General features: G+C 40.2%; 1 protein-coding gene across 1 annotated transcript in view; it reads right to left on the bottom strand.

Annotated features, from left to right (window-relative positions):
• The window catches only part of LOC136391576 (mucin-19-like), a 107,051-nt gene extending 100,309 nt beyond the window's left edge, over positions 1-6,742 (bottom strand). The window contains exons 1-7 of the mRNA XM_066363327.1: positions 5,593-6,742; positions 5,236-5,313; positions 4,946-5,014; positions 4,171-4,230; positions 2,766-2,801; positions 1,651-1,704; positions 1,021-1,080 (exon numbers count right to left, since the gene is read on the bottom strand). Coding sequence (XP_066219424.1) covers positions 1,021-1,080; positions 1,651-1,704; positions 2,766-2,801; positions 4,171-4,230; positions 4,946-5,014; positions 5,236-5,313; positions 5,593-6,742 — 1,507 coding nt within the window. The remainder of the gene's footprint in view (positions 1-1,020; positions 1,081-1,650; positions 1,705-2,765; positions 2,802-4,170; positions 4,231-4,945; positions 5,015-5,235; positions 5,314-5,592) is intronic.
• Positions 6,743-16,142: the final 9,400 nt, after the last annotated feature.

Below are 16,142 nucleotides of genomic sequence, written 5' to 3'. Positions count from 1 at the left end.
GGAAGGGTAGAGAAGCAGATGGTCACTTCTTCTGTGTGCCCTGACCAGGAATCAAACCCAGGACGTCCATATGCTGCGCCGAAACTCTATCCACTGAGCCACCAGCAAGGCAACCCTTTCACTTTCAGCTTAAAAAAGCCATTCATTGTGCCCCTTGTAAATTTTTTTCTATAACTCTTTTTCTCAGTTCTCAACTATCATGTCTCTTACTTTGGAGGAAAGATATAAATTTCTCCCAACATTACTATAGTATTTACCAGTCATTAGTTTGACTTCATGATGGTCTAGTAAAGACTCCTGTAAACCTAGGCAATAAGTAGGCTATGTAACAACTGGTATATCTTCTATTTTATACAAATTTGCTTGATAGAATATATAAGGTCTACTGGAAAGTTCTGTCCATTTTTGGAATAAAACAAAATACAAATTTTTCTTACCGTCAATAAACTTTATTAAATTATATAATTGTCATTATTATTAATGATTTCTTGCCAGCGTGAAGGATATTTGTATGTCCCATTTTTGAAAAATGTTTTATGTTTTGATGAGAAAAATTGAACCAGTGCTCGTTTAATATCTTCTTTATTTTTAAATTTTTTGCCCTTCAAAAAATTTTGTAAGGACAAAAACAAGTGATCGTCGGAGGGTGCTAAGTCCAGGAATATGGTGGATGCGACAGACATGCTTCTATAGCATTTCTTCCTTGTTGAAATTCGTAAAAATTACAGTGGCGTAAATGAACTTTATCAGTAGCCATGGGTACACTATGGCTTCACACATAAGACTAATGTGAATCAACTTTGTTTTAGTTAATTTGCTACGTCAGTATGTATAACTAAGTGATAAAAATAGAGATGCACACATGCGCCACATAAACATGTGCTTACGTGTTGAAACTTGTTGTGATAGAAACAAACAGAACTTTCCGGTAGATCTTATATTTAAATAGAGTAGATATATTTTCAGAAGACTGCTTTACGACATTACTATGAAGCACAAGTATTGGCTTAGAGTGCTCACCTTTGCCTGTGCCAACCCTGGTTGTTTCACTTTCTCCAAGGGAAGTGGTGGCTTCTGAGGCTGAGAATGTGGACAGAGGTAATTGGAGAATATTTCAGGACCGTGGAAAATAATACAGCGGTTCCCTTGCAATGGACTATACCAGAGGTAACTACTAACTTACAAGAGGGCAGTGGAAGATTCTATGCCAACCTGTTGACTCATCAGTGTTGGAATTTCCAGGGGCAACAGTTGTGCCAGGGGCTACCCCAGTGGTCCCTAAACACAAAGGGCCTGAGATATTCAACATGTCTCCTGAAGGTCTGTCTCAAGGAGGACTCTAGGTGTATCTATGCTTTACCAAAGAACTCTTTCACTAATTCCTGATGAGGTGAGAAGCCATGGCTCTCCTCAGGAGAAGTTACTCAGAATTCTTAGGACATTCATGCCATGTTCAGGGATTACAGCTATAATTCTGAAGTCTGTGATTAACAGCTTTGCAGGATGAAAGTTCAAAACTTAAAAAGGATTAGTTGGCCCAATATGCAGTATTAGTAAAGGAAGTATGAACTGTACTTCAGAATCTCTTTCTTGGCTCTCCTATAAGCATCACAATTAGTAGTAACAGATGGCAAGGCTGCTTCTCCTCACCTGTTCTGAATCCATCTCTAGTGGTGTGAGCACCTTCTGTGGAAGTTGTGGCCTCTGAGGGAGAAAACAGAAGAGGGAGCTGTGGGTGTTTGAGAGGCTGGAAAGAGGTATTTTGTATTATTTTATCACAGCAAGCTTACAAAAACTTCATTTCCATCATGTCCATAGGAATGGTTTTCTAATCATTTCAACTCAGTCCGTGTTGGAAATACCTGTTTTAACAGATCTCCTAGTTCTCCCGTTTAGGTTAAGCACTGAGTGACGCATGTTGAATGGTCCCCATGCAAGAGAATCTAGTGAATCAGGTGGACAAGTGTTGAAATCAAACACCTCATCTCATAAGGACCAGGAAGGGGTTTTATATCAGTAAACAAAATAAGACATAAATATTTGTTTTCATGAAGCTCGTATTTGAATATAAATGCTAAAAGAATGCAGAAGGGGAACAATTAAGAAAAAATGAAATGTTCCTTAGAACAAACTTTTTTGTGTTTCTCTTTTAAAATTGTTAAACTTCAAAAGAGACATCAGACGCAATAAAAGCTAAAAATTTTTATAAAAATGATGTGTGACAAAACTAATATGCTGAGAAATATAGCACTTTCTTTTTTAATGGGGGGATATTTCTGTAATTATTTTTATTTATTTGATTTTGTATGTCTGTACAGAAGCAATGTAAAATTTCATATGTGAGGAATTTAATACACCCTTGTTATGATTTAAGAAGGCATAAGAATAGAAAAAACAAAAGCCCCGTGCTACCAAAAACTAATTTGAAGTTCATGTTTTATTAATCTGATAAATTATAACTTCTACTAATAATATTTTATATTCTAATTACTGTAACATAATTTCTTAAGTGTACATGTATAATCTTATATTTTCTCACCTGTTATTTTAGGCTCTTTTGATGGCACTAAAATTAAGAACACATATACATAAGTGTATACTTTTATTTATCTCAACTCATAAAGATTAATTTGTATTGAATTATAATTTAGAAAGAATATTACAGTTCCTTAGTTATTATTCAGTGTTCAAATGGAAAAGATAAAAATATTATTTCAAATTACACTGTGGAGAAATATATTTTTGTCATTTTATTTTCAACTTACCTACAATGAGTTCTGGTGGAATTATGTTGTTTAAGCCTAACAAAGGAAAAAGTAAATTCATGTTTCAATTAAAAAGTATACTTCTTGAATTTTACTTTAAAAATTCAATTCAGTGCTTCAACTGCCATTACATATACAGATTTTTTATTAAAAAAAAAAAAAAGTATGTTATTTCCATAGAGGTTTAACTAAAACATTCAAGTCTGGATGAGAGATCTCTTGGGAGAGAAAGTGTAAAGTACTCCTGTAGGGATTCATTTATGAGTTACGACTTATCAAACTGAAAACAAAACCACTCCCTTTTTCACAAGCAAAGTATTTACACACAGTAACTCTTGTTTGGTTCCATTAAATTAAAAACTAAAATCTTAAACTTGGAAAACTGTAAAAAAAAATATCTCAAAGAAGATAAAATACATAATGTACCCCAATAGTCACATATCATATTAGTGATGGCATTAATTTATAAAAGGATCATGGTGTTCAATACATAACATAAAAGAATAATCATAAATACAGTCAGAATCAAATTCATAAATTAATTATTTGCTGGTGGCTAGCTTGTAAAAGAAATGTACATAACTAGAGTTTTTAATAGCAGTTAGAATAGATGTAGCAGAAATGTTGGCCGGAAAAAAATTTGAAGCAATCTGTTTCTTAGATAATGGACAAATTAGTCACTGAAGTTTAGGTTCTATTAGATAACCTGCAAATTGAGAAATAATTTCTTTCTAAAGTGCTATGATACATTACTAGTCCAGAAACTTAAATAATAAGATATAGCCTTGAATAAATAATTTATCCCATGCATTGTTATGAAAAAAAAATTGCCCTGTAAGTATTTGTAAATTTCATGTCAGGTTGAAATAGTTGTAAAGAGAAAGAAAGTGATAAATATTTTTATTTATAAAGCAACAGAATTATAGTTTTATCAAATAATTGCACCAAATCTTGCTGTTTCACAATAAATGCCACTGTTTGTCTTGAACATAAATTGTTAAACCTCTTTTTATTACCTTCCACTGCAGTTATAATAATTAGAAATAGGAAAAATTTAAGTTTTGTACATATCAAAAGCAACCTTTTTATTAATGAGTCATTAAAGATCAGGTATATTAGAGGATGACACTGTAGTGAAGAACACAGTCTCTGGAGTCAATAAACAATGGATAAAAATGTGGGCTCCACTATTTAATTGCTGTAGAACCTAAACCAACATAGGTAATGTTTTTTTAAGTTCCTCATGATTAAAATGAGATAATAATACTTACTCAAGTAATTAAATGAAATAAAATATTTAAGAACAATGTAATTATTTAATCTGTGTTATTATTTTACCATTTTTATATAACCAATAAGCATGAAACAAGTCAAAAAATACATCCAACATCCCCTAGTTCCTTACCAGTAGTGAAAACTCCTGATGCAATTGTTGAGCCAGAGGCGCTTCCTCCGGCACCTGAGACTAGAAGTGGAAAGTCATGAGCAATATTTTCATTTTGGGGGGATACTACCTGAACATTATTCATATAACTACTTGGAGTTCTAGTGTTATATAGTTTCAGTACTGGTGTGAAAGTACCTAACAAAATATAAGTTAATAAATACTAGATGGCCCTGGCCGGTTGGCTCAGCGGTAGAGCGTCGGCCTAGCGTGCGGAGGACCCGGGTTCGATTCCCGGCCAGGGCACACAGGAGAAGCGCCCATTTGCTTCTCCACCCCTCCGCCGCGCTTTCCTCTCTGTCTCTCTCTTCCCCTCCCGCAGCCAAGGCTCCATTGGAGCAAAGATGGCCCGGGCGCTGGGGATGGCTCCTCGGCCTCTGCCCCAGGCGCTAGAGTGGCTCTGGTCGCAATATGGCGACGCCCAGGATGGGCAGAGCATCGCCCCCTGGTGGGCAGAGCGCCGCCCCATGGTGGGCGTGCCGGGTGGATCCCGGTCGGGCGCATGCGGGAGTCTGTCTGACTGTCTCTCCCTGTTTCCAGCTTCAGAAAAAATGAAAACAAAACAAAACAAAAAAAAAAAAAAAAAAAAAAAAAAAATAAATACTAGATGATTTGGATCTAATTTTCTGATTTTTACATTTATAATACACTGATAACCATTATTAGATTTGTCAGAAAACCTTACATTGAGTTACAACCTGACCCAATAGCTTCCCTTCCCACACTTCTGATTTACCAGGGGTGCTCAATCTGGTTGTGCTCTTGCCTTCTTCGGTAGTTTCTCCATATGGTTCTTTGGTTGTGCCTGATTGAAGGGATAAGTGATTATTATCTTTATATAGGATTTATTATATTAAAAATAATAAACATGTTTATTTAAGTAAATGTCAACTTTAAATTTTAACAAACACATAGAACATATTCTACTCATTTCTCTAAAAACTCAGTCCTTAGTAATTAACTTAAACTCATCATCATAACGTGGGGCACAACTACACTTGTGCTAATCAACCAGGTGAGACTTGCCTGATTCAATTCCAGCAGAAGGGGTCCCAGAGGCTCCAGTTTCAGCTGGAATTTCTCTGTTTGTGCCTGTGGTAGTTCCTACAGACCCTATATATGTACCAGGTTAAAAAAAAAAAAAAAAAAGAATAGGGAGAAAAATATAAAATTTAAAAAATATTGAATTTAAATTTAAAATAAAATTTCTTCAATTTCCTATTTTTTCAACAATCTGAGTTGTAAATAGTCTACTTATGATAAATTTATAGAGACAGCTTAGAATTAGAAAATGAAGCCAAACTAATATTGATAATACCAATAGGACTACTTTTAATCAACATAAATTGCCTCCAGGTGTGGTAATTCCACTTTCAACCTTACCCGTTCTTTCTGCTTTAGTGATAATCAAAGGTGAAAATCCAGTTGTGCTTGATCTGCCACTTGATGTTCCAGTGGTCTCTGATCCTTCCACTGATGTTTCCGTTGTACCAGATATTCCAGTTAATGATTCAGTTCTCTCTGAACTGAATGTATCAGTGAGACCTGGAGTTTCAGTAGATAATTCATAAACTGCAGATACTCCATGAGTTGATTCTGAAAAACCAACTGGTGAACCAGTTGTCCCTGATCCTAGAGGTATTACAGAAGTAGCCCCTGCCACTTCAGCAGATGAAGGTGTTGTCCCTGATGCTACAGATGAGGGTTCACTTGTCCTGAACTCAATATCAGATGGTCCTGTTGTCCCTGGTCTTTGTACTGAAGCTCCCGTTATTCCTGATGCTCCAGTAAATGGTGCAGTTGTCCCTCGTCCCTCAGTTGATGGTTCATATGGTCTGGATCCCCTTTCAATTGATCTGGTTGTTCCTGGCAATCCAGCCTCTGAACCAGTAGTCCCTGATTCTCCAGAGGTCACTACAGGGGCTCCTGACAATTCAGCTGATGTACGTGTTGTCCCTGAAGCTACAGATGAGGGACCAGTTGTCCTGAACTTAATATCAGATGGTACGGTTGTCCCTCGTCCCTCAGTTGATGGTTCATATGCTCTGGATCCACTTTCAGCTGAACCCGTTGTTCCTGGCAATCCAGTTTCTGAACCAGTAGTCCCTGATTCTCCAGAGGTTACTACAGGGTTCCTTGACACCGAAGTAGATGAAGATGTTGTCCCTGACGCTACAGATGGGGATCCAGTTGTCCTGAACTCAATATCAGATCGTCCAGTTGTCCCTGGTGTTGGGGCTGATGTTCCTGTTATTCCTGATGCTCCAGTAAATGGTCCAGTTGTCCCTTGTCCCTCAGTTGATGGTTCATATGGTCTAGATTCCCTTTCAACTGATCTGGTTGTTCCTGGCAATCCAGGTTCTGAACCAGTAGTCCCCGATACTCCAGATGTTACTACAGGGGTCACAGACGCTTCAGCAGATGAAAGTGTTGTCCCTGATGCCACAGATGAGGGTCCAGTTGTCCTGAACACAATATCAGATGGACCTGTTGTCCCTGGTCTCTGTGACAATGTTTCCGTTATTCCTGACATTCCAGTAAATGACCCAGTTGCCACTGATCTCTCAGTTGATGGTTCATATGGTTTAGATTCCCTTTCAACTGATCCGGTTGTTCCTGGCAATCCAGGTTCTGAACCAGTTGTCCCTGATCCTTCAGTTTTTATGGACGTAGCCCCTGCCAGTTCAGCGGATGAAGGTGTTGTCCCTGATGCTACAGGTGAGGGTCCACTTGTCCTGAACTCAATATCAGATGGTCCAGTTGTCCCTGGTCTTGGCGCTGATGTTCCTGTTATTCCAGGTGCTCCAGTAAATGGTCCAGTTGTCGCTCGTCCCTCAGTTGATGGTTCATATGGTCTGGATCCACTTTCAGCTGAACCCGTTGTTCCTGGCAATCCAGTTACTGAACCAGTAGTCCCTGATTCTCCAGAGGTCACTACAGGGGCTCCTGACAATTCAGCTGATGTACGTGTTGTCCCTGTGGCTACAGATGAGGGACCAGTTGTCCTGAACTTAATATCAGATGGTCCAGTTGTCCCTGGTCTTGGTGCTGATGTTCCTGTTATTCCTGATGCTCCAGTAAATGGTCCAGTTGTCCCTCGTCCCTCAGTTGATGGTTCATATGGTCTGGATCCACTTTCAGCTGAACCCGTTGTTCCTGGCAATCCAGCTTCTGAACCAGTAGTTCCTGACCCTCCAGAGGTTACTACAGGGTTCCCGGACACAGAAGTGGATGAAGATGTGGTCCCTGATGCTACAGATGAGGGTCCAGTTGTCCTGAACTCAATATCAGATGTTCCAGTTGTCCCTGGTCTTGGTGCTGATGTTCCTGTTATTCCTGATGCTCCAGTAAATGATCCAGTTGTCGCTCGTCCCTCAGTTGATGGTTCATATGGTCTGGATCCACTTTCAGCTGAACCTGTTGTTCCTGAAAATCCAGCTTCTGAACTAGTTGTCCCTGGTCTTCCAGAAATTACAGCAGGGGTCCCTGGTGCTTCAGCAGATAAAGGAGTAGTCCCTGACACCACAGATGAGGGTCCAGTTGTCCTGAACTCAATATCAGATCGTCCAGTTGTCCCTGGTCTTGGCGCTGATGTTCCTGTTATTCCTGATGCTCCAGTAAATGGTCCTCTTGTCCCTCGTCCCTCAGTTGATGGTTCATATGGTCTGGATCCCGTTTCAACTAATCGCGTTGTTCCTGGCAATCCAGGTTCTGAACCAGTAGTCCCTGATTCTCCAGATGTTACTACAGGGGTCACAGACGCTTCAGCAGATGAAGGTGTTGTCCCTAATGCCACAGATGAGGGTCCAGTTGTTCTGAACACAATATCAGATGGACCTGTTGTCCCTGGTCTCTGTGGCAATGTTCCCGTTATTCCTGACGTTCCAGTAAATGACCCAGTTGCCACTGATCTCTCAGTTGATGGTTCATATGGTTTAGATTCCCTTTCAACTGATCCGGTTGTTCCTGGCAATCCAGGTTCTGAACCAGTTGTCCCTGATCCTTCAGTTTTTATGGACGTAGCCCCTGCCAGTTCAGCGGATGAAGGTGTTGTCCCTGATGCTACAGGTGAGGGTCCACTTGTCCTGAACTCAATATCAGATGGTCCAGTTGTCCCTGGTCTTGGCGCTGATGTTCCTGTTATTCCAGGTGCTCCTTGTCCTTCAGTTGATGGTTCATATGGTCTGGATCCACTTTCAGCTGAACCCGTTGTTCCTGGCAATCCAGCTTCTGAACCAGTAGTCCCTGATCCTCCAGAGGTTACTACAGGGGCTCCCGACAATTCAGCTGATGTACTTGTTGCCCCTGAAGCTACAGATGAGGGTCCAGTTGTCCTGAACTCAATATCAGATGGTCCTGTTGTCCCTGGTCTTGGCGCTGATGTTCCTGTTATTCCAGGTGCTCCAGTAAATGGTCCAGTTGTCCCTCGTCCCTCAGTTGATGGTTCATATGGTCTGGATCCACTTTCAGCTGAACCCGTTGTTCCTGGCAATCCAGTTACTGAACCAGTAGTCCCTGATTCTCCAGAGGTCACTACAGGGGCTCCTGACAATTCAGCTGATGTATGTGTTGTCCCTGTGGCTACAGATGAGGGACCAGTTGTCCCGAACTTAATATCAGATGGTCCAGTTGTCCCTGGTGTTGGTGCTGATGTTCCTGTTATTTTTGATGCTACAGTAAATGGTCCAGTTGTCCCTCGTCCCTCAGTTGATGGTTCATATGGTCTGGATCCACTTTCAGCTGAACCCGTTGTTCCTGGCAATCCAGTTACTGAACCAGTAGTCCCTGATTCTCCAGACGTCACTACAGGGGCTCCTGACAATTCAGCTGATGTACGTGTAGTCCCTGTGGCTACAAATGAGGGACCAGTTGTCCTGAACTTAATATCAGATGGTCTAGTTGTCCCTGGTCTTTGTGCTGATGTTCCTGCTATTCCAGATGCTCCAGTAAATGGTCCAGTTGTCCCTCGTCCCTCAGTTGATGGTTCATATGGTCTGGATCCAGTTTCAGCTGAACCCGTTGTTCCTGGCAATCCAGCTTCTGAACCAGTAGTTCCTGATTCTCCAGAGGTTACTGCAGGGTTCCCGGACACAGAAGTGGATGAAGATGTGGTCCCTGATGCTACAGATGAGGGTCCAGTTGTCCTGAACTCAATATCAGATGTTCCAGTTGTCCCTGGTCTTGGTGCTGATGTTCCTGTTATTCCTGATGCTCCAGTAAATGGTCCACTTGTCCCTCGTCCCTCAGTTGATGGTTCATATGGTCTGGATCCACTTTCAGCTGAACCCGTTGTTCCTGGCAATCCAGCTTCTGAACCAGTAATCACAGATCCTCCAGAGGTTACTACAGGGGCTCCTGAAAAATCAACTGATGTACTTGTTGCCCCTGAAGCTACAGATGAGGGTCCAGTTGTACTGAACTCAATATCAGATGGTCTTGTTGTCCCTGGTCTTTGTGCTGATGTTCCTGTTATTGCTGATGCTCCAGTAAATGGTCCAGTTGTCGCTCGTCCCTCAGTTGATGGTTCATATGGTCTGGATCCAGTTTCAATTGATCTGGTTGTTCCTGATAATCCAGTTACTGAACCAGTAGTCCCTGATTCTCCAGACGTCACTACAGGGGCTCCTGACAATTCAGCTGATGTACGTGTTGTCCCTGTGGCTACAGATGAGGGACCAGTTGTCCTGAACTTAATATCAGATGGTCCAGTTGTCCCTGGTCTTGGTGCTGATGTTCCTGTTATTCCTGATGCTCCAGTAAATGGTCCAGTTGTCCCTCGTCCCTCAGTTGATGGTTCATATGGTCTGGATCCACTTTCAGCTGAACCCGTTGTTCCTGGCAATCCAGCTTCTGAACCAGTAGTTCCTGACCCTCCAGAGGTTACTACAGGGTTCCCTGACACAGAAGTGGATGAAGATGTGGTCCCTGATGCTACAGATGAGGGTCCAGTTGTCCTGAACTCAATATCAGATGTTCCAGTTGTCCCTGGTCTTGGTGCTGATGTTCCTGTTATTCCTGATGCTCCAGTAAATGATCCAGTTTTCCCTCGTCCCTCAGTTGATGGTTCATATGGTCTGGATCCACTTTCAGCTGAACCTGTTGTTCCTGAAAATCCAGCTTCTGAACTAGTTGTCCCTGGTCTTCCAGAAATTACAGCAGGGGTCCCTGGTGCTTCAGCAGATGAAGGAGTAGTCCCTGACACCACAGATGAGGGTCCAGTTGTCCTGAACTCAGTATCAGATCGTCCAGTTGTCCCTGGTCTTGGCACTGATGTTCCTGTTATTCCTGATGCTCCAGTAAATGGTCCACTTGTCCCTCGTCCCTCAGTTGATGGTTCATATGGTCTGGATCCCGTTTCAACTAATCGCGTTGTTCCTGGCAATCCAGGTTCTGAACCAGTAGTCCCTGATTCTCCAGATGTTACTACAGGGGTCACAGACGCTTCAGCAGATGAAGGTGTTGTCCCTAATGCCACAGATGAGGGTCCAGTTGTTCTGAACACATTATCAGATGGACCGGTTGTCCCTGGTCTCTGTGGCAATGTTCCCGTTATTCCTGACGTTCCAGTAAATGACCCAGTTGCCACTGATCTCTCAGTTGATGGTTCATATGGTTTAGATTCCCTTTCAACTGATCCGGTTGTTCCTGGCAATCCAGGTTCTGAACCAGTTGTCCCTGATCCTTCAGTTTTTATGGACGTAGCCCCTGCCAGTTCAGCGGATGAAGGTGTTGTCCCTGATGCTACAGGTGAGGGTCCACTTGTCCTGAACTCAATATCAGATGGTCCAGTTGTCCCTGGTCTTTGTGCTGATGTTCCTGTTATTCCAGGTGCTCCAGTAAATGGTCCAGTTGTCCCTCGTCCCTCAGTTGATGGTTCATATGGTCTGGATCCACTTTCAGCTGAACCCGTTGTTCCTGGCAATCCAGCTTCTGAACCAGTAATCCCAGATCCTCCAGAGGTTACTACAGGGGCTCCTGACAAATCAACTGATGTACTTGTTGCCCCTGAAGCTACAGATGAGGGTCCAGTTGTACTGAACTCAATATCAGATGGTCTTGTTGTCCCTGGTCCTTGTGCTGATGTTCCTGTTATTCCTGATGCTCCAGTAAATGGTCCAGTTGTCCCTTGTTCCTCAGTTGATGGTTCATATGGTCTGGATCCACTTTCAGCTGAACCCGTTGTTCCTGGCAATCCAGTTACTGAATCAGTAGTCCCTGATTCTCCAGAGGTCACTACAGGGGCTCCTGACAATTCAGCTGATGTACGTGTTGTCCCTGAAGCTACAGATGAGGAACCTGTTGTCCTGAACTTAATATCAGATGGTCCAGTTGTCCCTGGTCTTTGTGCTGATTTTTCTGTAATTTCCAATGCTCCAGTAAAGGATCCAGATTTTCCTTGTACCTCAGTTGATGGTTCATATGGTCTGGATCCACTTTCAACTGATCCTGTTGTTCCTGGCAATCCAGCTTCTGAACCAGTAATCCCTGATTCTCCAGAGGTTACTACAGGGTTTCTTGACACCGAAATGGATGAAGATGTTGTCCCTGATGCTACAGATGAGGGTCCAGTTGTCCTGATCTCAATATCAGATGGTCCAGTTGTCCCTGGTCTTTGTGCTGATTTTTCTGTAATTTCCAATGCTCCAGTAAAGGATCCAGATTTTCCTTGTACCTCAGTTGATGGTTCATATGGCCTGGATACCTTTTCACCTGATCTTGTTGTTCTGGGCAATCCAGTTTCTGAACCAGTTGTCTCTGATTCTCCAGACGTTACTACAGGGGTCCCTGACACAGCAGTGGATGAAGATGTTGTCCTTGACACTACAGATGAGGGTTCAGAAGTCCTGAACTCAATATCCGATGGTCCTCTTGTCCATGGTCTTTGTGGTGATGTTCCTGTTATTCCTGATTCTCCAGTAAATGGTCCAGTTGTCCCTCGTCCCTCAGTTGATGGTTCATATGGTCTAGATCCACTTTCAGCTGAACCTGTTGTTTCTGGCAATCCAGCTTCTGAACCAGTAGTTCCTGACCCTCCAGAGGTTACTACAGGGTTCCCTGACACTTCAGCAGATGATGGTGTTGTCCCTGATGCCACCGATGAGGGTCCAGTTGTCCTGACCTCAATATCAGATTGTCCTGTTGTATCTAGTCTTTGTGGTGATGTTTCTGTTATTCCTGATTTTCCAGTAAATGGTCCAGTTTGCCCTCGTCCCTCAGTTGATGGTTCATATGACCTGGATCCACTTTCAGCTGAACCTGTTGTTCCTGAAAATTCTACTTCTGAACCAGTTGTCCCTGATCTTTCAGAGGTTACTACAGGGGGTCCTGAAAATTCAGCTGATGTACGTGCTGTCTCTGAAGTTACAGTTGAGGTTCCAGTTGTCCTGAATTTAATATCAGATGATCCAGTTGTTTCTGTTCTCTGTGGTGATGGTCCCAGAATTCCTGATGTTTTAGTAAATGATCCAGTTGCCCGTGGACTCTCAGTTGATGAGTCATTTGGTGTGTATCCCTTTTCTCCCGATTCTGTTGTTCCTGGCAATGCAACTTCTGATCCAGTTGTCCCTGATCCTTCAGTGGTTACTGTAGGGGCTCCTGACACTTCAGCTGATGAACTTTTTGTCCCTGATGCTACTGATGACGGTTCATTTGTTCTGAACTCAGTATCAGATGGCACCGTGTTTCCTGGTCTCTGTGGTGATGTTGCTGTTATTTCTGATGCTCCTGTTGATGCTCCGGAAGTTGTTCCTGACCCTGTAGGTGCTGGTAGTGTTGTGGTCTCTGATCCTTCAGCTGACTGTCCAGTTGTTCCTATCAAAACATTTAGTAAAATATGTTGTTTTAAATAAAAAAATTTTCTTGTTAACCTAAGGGCTTATTCTGCTTTTATTCTACATTATTGTTTATGGTTCTTCACCTGTATAGCACCATCATTTTTTATATCTTTTATTATTTTACCATGTTAATTCTTTATAACTCTTTATTCATTTAACATTTTTGAATATTTTCTATATCATATAAATTCTTAGCAAGTTGTATTTCCTCATGTTATCATCAGAACAATCGTATGACTATAGTATTACTTTCTATTTTTAGTTTGTAAGGTAATGCTAATAAGAAGATAGCTGTTTGATCCCATAAACAATCCTAGTGGATGTGGGAAATATAAAGATAAATAAATAAATCCCTATTAAATCAACCAAATTCACAAACAAAGAAACCTCAAAGACAAATATAAAGAGAGGTTTTATTTAGTACCTAGGATTGTATTTTAGAGAGCCTCACTTGGAAAACCTTTTGAAATGATGCATTATAGTTTGCAGTCTGACAACAAGGGGCAGACAGCTACATATAACTCTGCGGAGATATCATCATAAGCAGAGCTCACAACTACTGCAAAAGCTATAAAGTTGAAATGGGCTACATACACTAGAGAAGTAGAGCGAGATGATGAATTTATATGTGTCATAGGAAGTTAGAGAGAAAACATTAGATAGTGAAGATGTATACATTGAATTGGGCAAGTTATTGTGAATCAGGAGGAAAATTGCACATTTTCTAAATGCAATGAAATATAATTTTATGCAAGGGAGTAAAAGATTTATATATATTTAAAATCCTTCTTTCTACTCTATAGAGAATATTTGTTAAATGGTGAGAAAGAGAAGTAGAGAAACAATTAAGAGATGATTTCAAGAAAGCAGACCATTCATGACTGCTTTGTGCTAGAGAAGCGATGAAGGAGATTGAGAACAGTGATGGGTCAGGATAGGTGTTAGAAACAGCATTAACAGGCTTTGTTTGTATTTGAGAAGTGAAAAATAAAATGAAGAGAGGCACCAATGATAACTCTAAATTTATTTCCTGTATAAACTGAGTCAGTAATGGTACCATTTATTGAAATGGAGAAGAGTGGGAGAACAGGTGTGGGTATAAAAGTAAATTTAAAAAACTTTTTTTTTAATTCTGTTTCGGTCATTTTAAGTCTGAGATGCCTATTCCACATCCAAGTTTAAATGTCCAGTTAGTAACTGAGTGTGAATCTAGAGTTCCAGAGAAGCTAAGAACGGAGACACATTTGAAAATTCACATCTCAAATGTCTTCAGAAGTTTCTTATACCTGACCTACTTCCTACGCAAACACCCCTACCTGGCTTGTTTTGTCTCTGATTACCAGAAGTTTCTCTATAAGCGCAATGTAAGGGAATATCTTCAGCCAAGTCAGATTCTACAGACTAGTTTGCTAACTACCAGCTAATACTCTGATTGCTTCTGAAACTTCAATTTTACTTTCACTCAATTCACTGAATTAATATTCTGTTTGAACTCTTGAAGCAATTAAGCCCACCACACCTCATATCCTGTCATCTTTTGGCACTGAGTAAAGCATAAATTTTGACTTTCTCTCTCATCTGTGACATTCTAATTTCATACCAGGCTTTTTCTCTTTTATTCTAAGCTTCTACTTCGTCCACAGCTCATTCTCTATTACTAGTATTTCTATCCTGTCCTCTGGAATCCACATTCAATAATTTTTAAAAATCTTCTATATGCTTAAGTGTTTTTTATGAAATGCTCCTTAGGACTTAACCAAATGGGACTAATTATGCAACAACCTAGCATAACCCAGAATGCTCTAGATCTGAAATCCTAATATCAAGAATTCCACTAAGAAACCAGAGAAGGATGGAAATGTTGTGTGCATGACTTCATGTTTCCAAAAAGCTCCACTACATGGGTTTAGCAGCAAATAGCCTACTTTCTCCTATATTTCCAATCCTTTCAAAAGGTTTTCTTTCACATGACCTGTTATTGTTTTATCTCATTGATAAGAATAATGCATTTTGATCCTTTACCAGACTAGGTGCTCCTATTCATTTTCTTGAATTGTTATTCACCAAATACCCACCAGATATTTATCAAGTCAGGTACTAAGGTAGGCAGTGGAAATGCCATTCATTGTAAACTAAAACAGGCAAAGTGGTAAGACATTGCTATAGTTGATACAAATTGATAAAATATGCCATGTCAGTGGCCTGTGTAGTAATCAAGATGACTGTGTAAAGAATCAACAATCTAGACCCTGTTCTGGCTCTACCACATACTCATCCTGTGACTGGAGTAAACACATTGAATTTTCATATTTAGAATTTGAGTGATCACTAATATACTGCCAATTGCACAGAGTGGTGATGTGGTTCAAGTAGGTAATTACATGTAAAAACATTTTTTCATTTTATACTTAGTGTACTTTTTTCTGGTTATCATTTTTTATTTTTACTAAAATGGATTAAGATGACTCACAAGTATTATACAAGGGTTAATGACTGCCTCATACCTATCTTTATTTTATCAATTAAATTGTACTCAATATATATAGTAAAAACTAAGGTACAGTAACTATTTTATTCTATCAATTACATTTTCAAGTATGTATTTTTGTCTGTTTGTGAGAAATATTTGCTGATCCTATTTATTTCCATATTCATTTATTTATTTATTTTTAGTCTGTATCTTTAGTCCTTTGAAATATTTAAGTATTATGAGGCACAGACATTGTTTAGTTTGGGGTGGTAACATCATTGCATGGCTCACATATTTCACTTATAGATGAGCTTTCAGCAAATGAGGTATTGTCATGTCTTTTTGCAAATTCTAATAAAGTAGATGTTTATAAACCAATGTGTAGAGAGGTTAGAAAACAAACTCTTTCCTAAATTTTTAGGCAATTCAGAAGCCAATATTATTTATTAAATTATTCTCAGACATGGAAAAAGCTGTTTATCAAGGTTCTAGATCATTTTTTGTTCAATTAAGAATTTATGAAAACTATGTTAATATTTTAAACCATGACATTTCCTAATACTAAAGAACCACAAAAATTTTCTAATACTAAATAAATATTTTATTGGATAGACTCTTATAAACAAGTT

The sequence above is a fragment of the Saccopteryx leptura genome, chromosome 2 (assembly GCF_036850995.1).
Source record: "Saccopteryx leptura isolate mSacLep1 chromosome 2, mSacLep1_pri_phased_curated, whole genome shotgun sequence".
In the NCBI taxonomy this organism is placed as follows: Eukaryota; Metazoa; Chordata; class Mammalia; order Chiroptera; family Emballonuridae; genus Saccopteryx; species Saccopteryx leptura.
The sequence above is the reverse complement of the archived record's forward strand: the minus strand, read 5'-3'. Positions and strand labels throughout refer to the sequence as shown.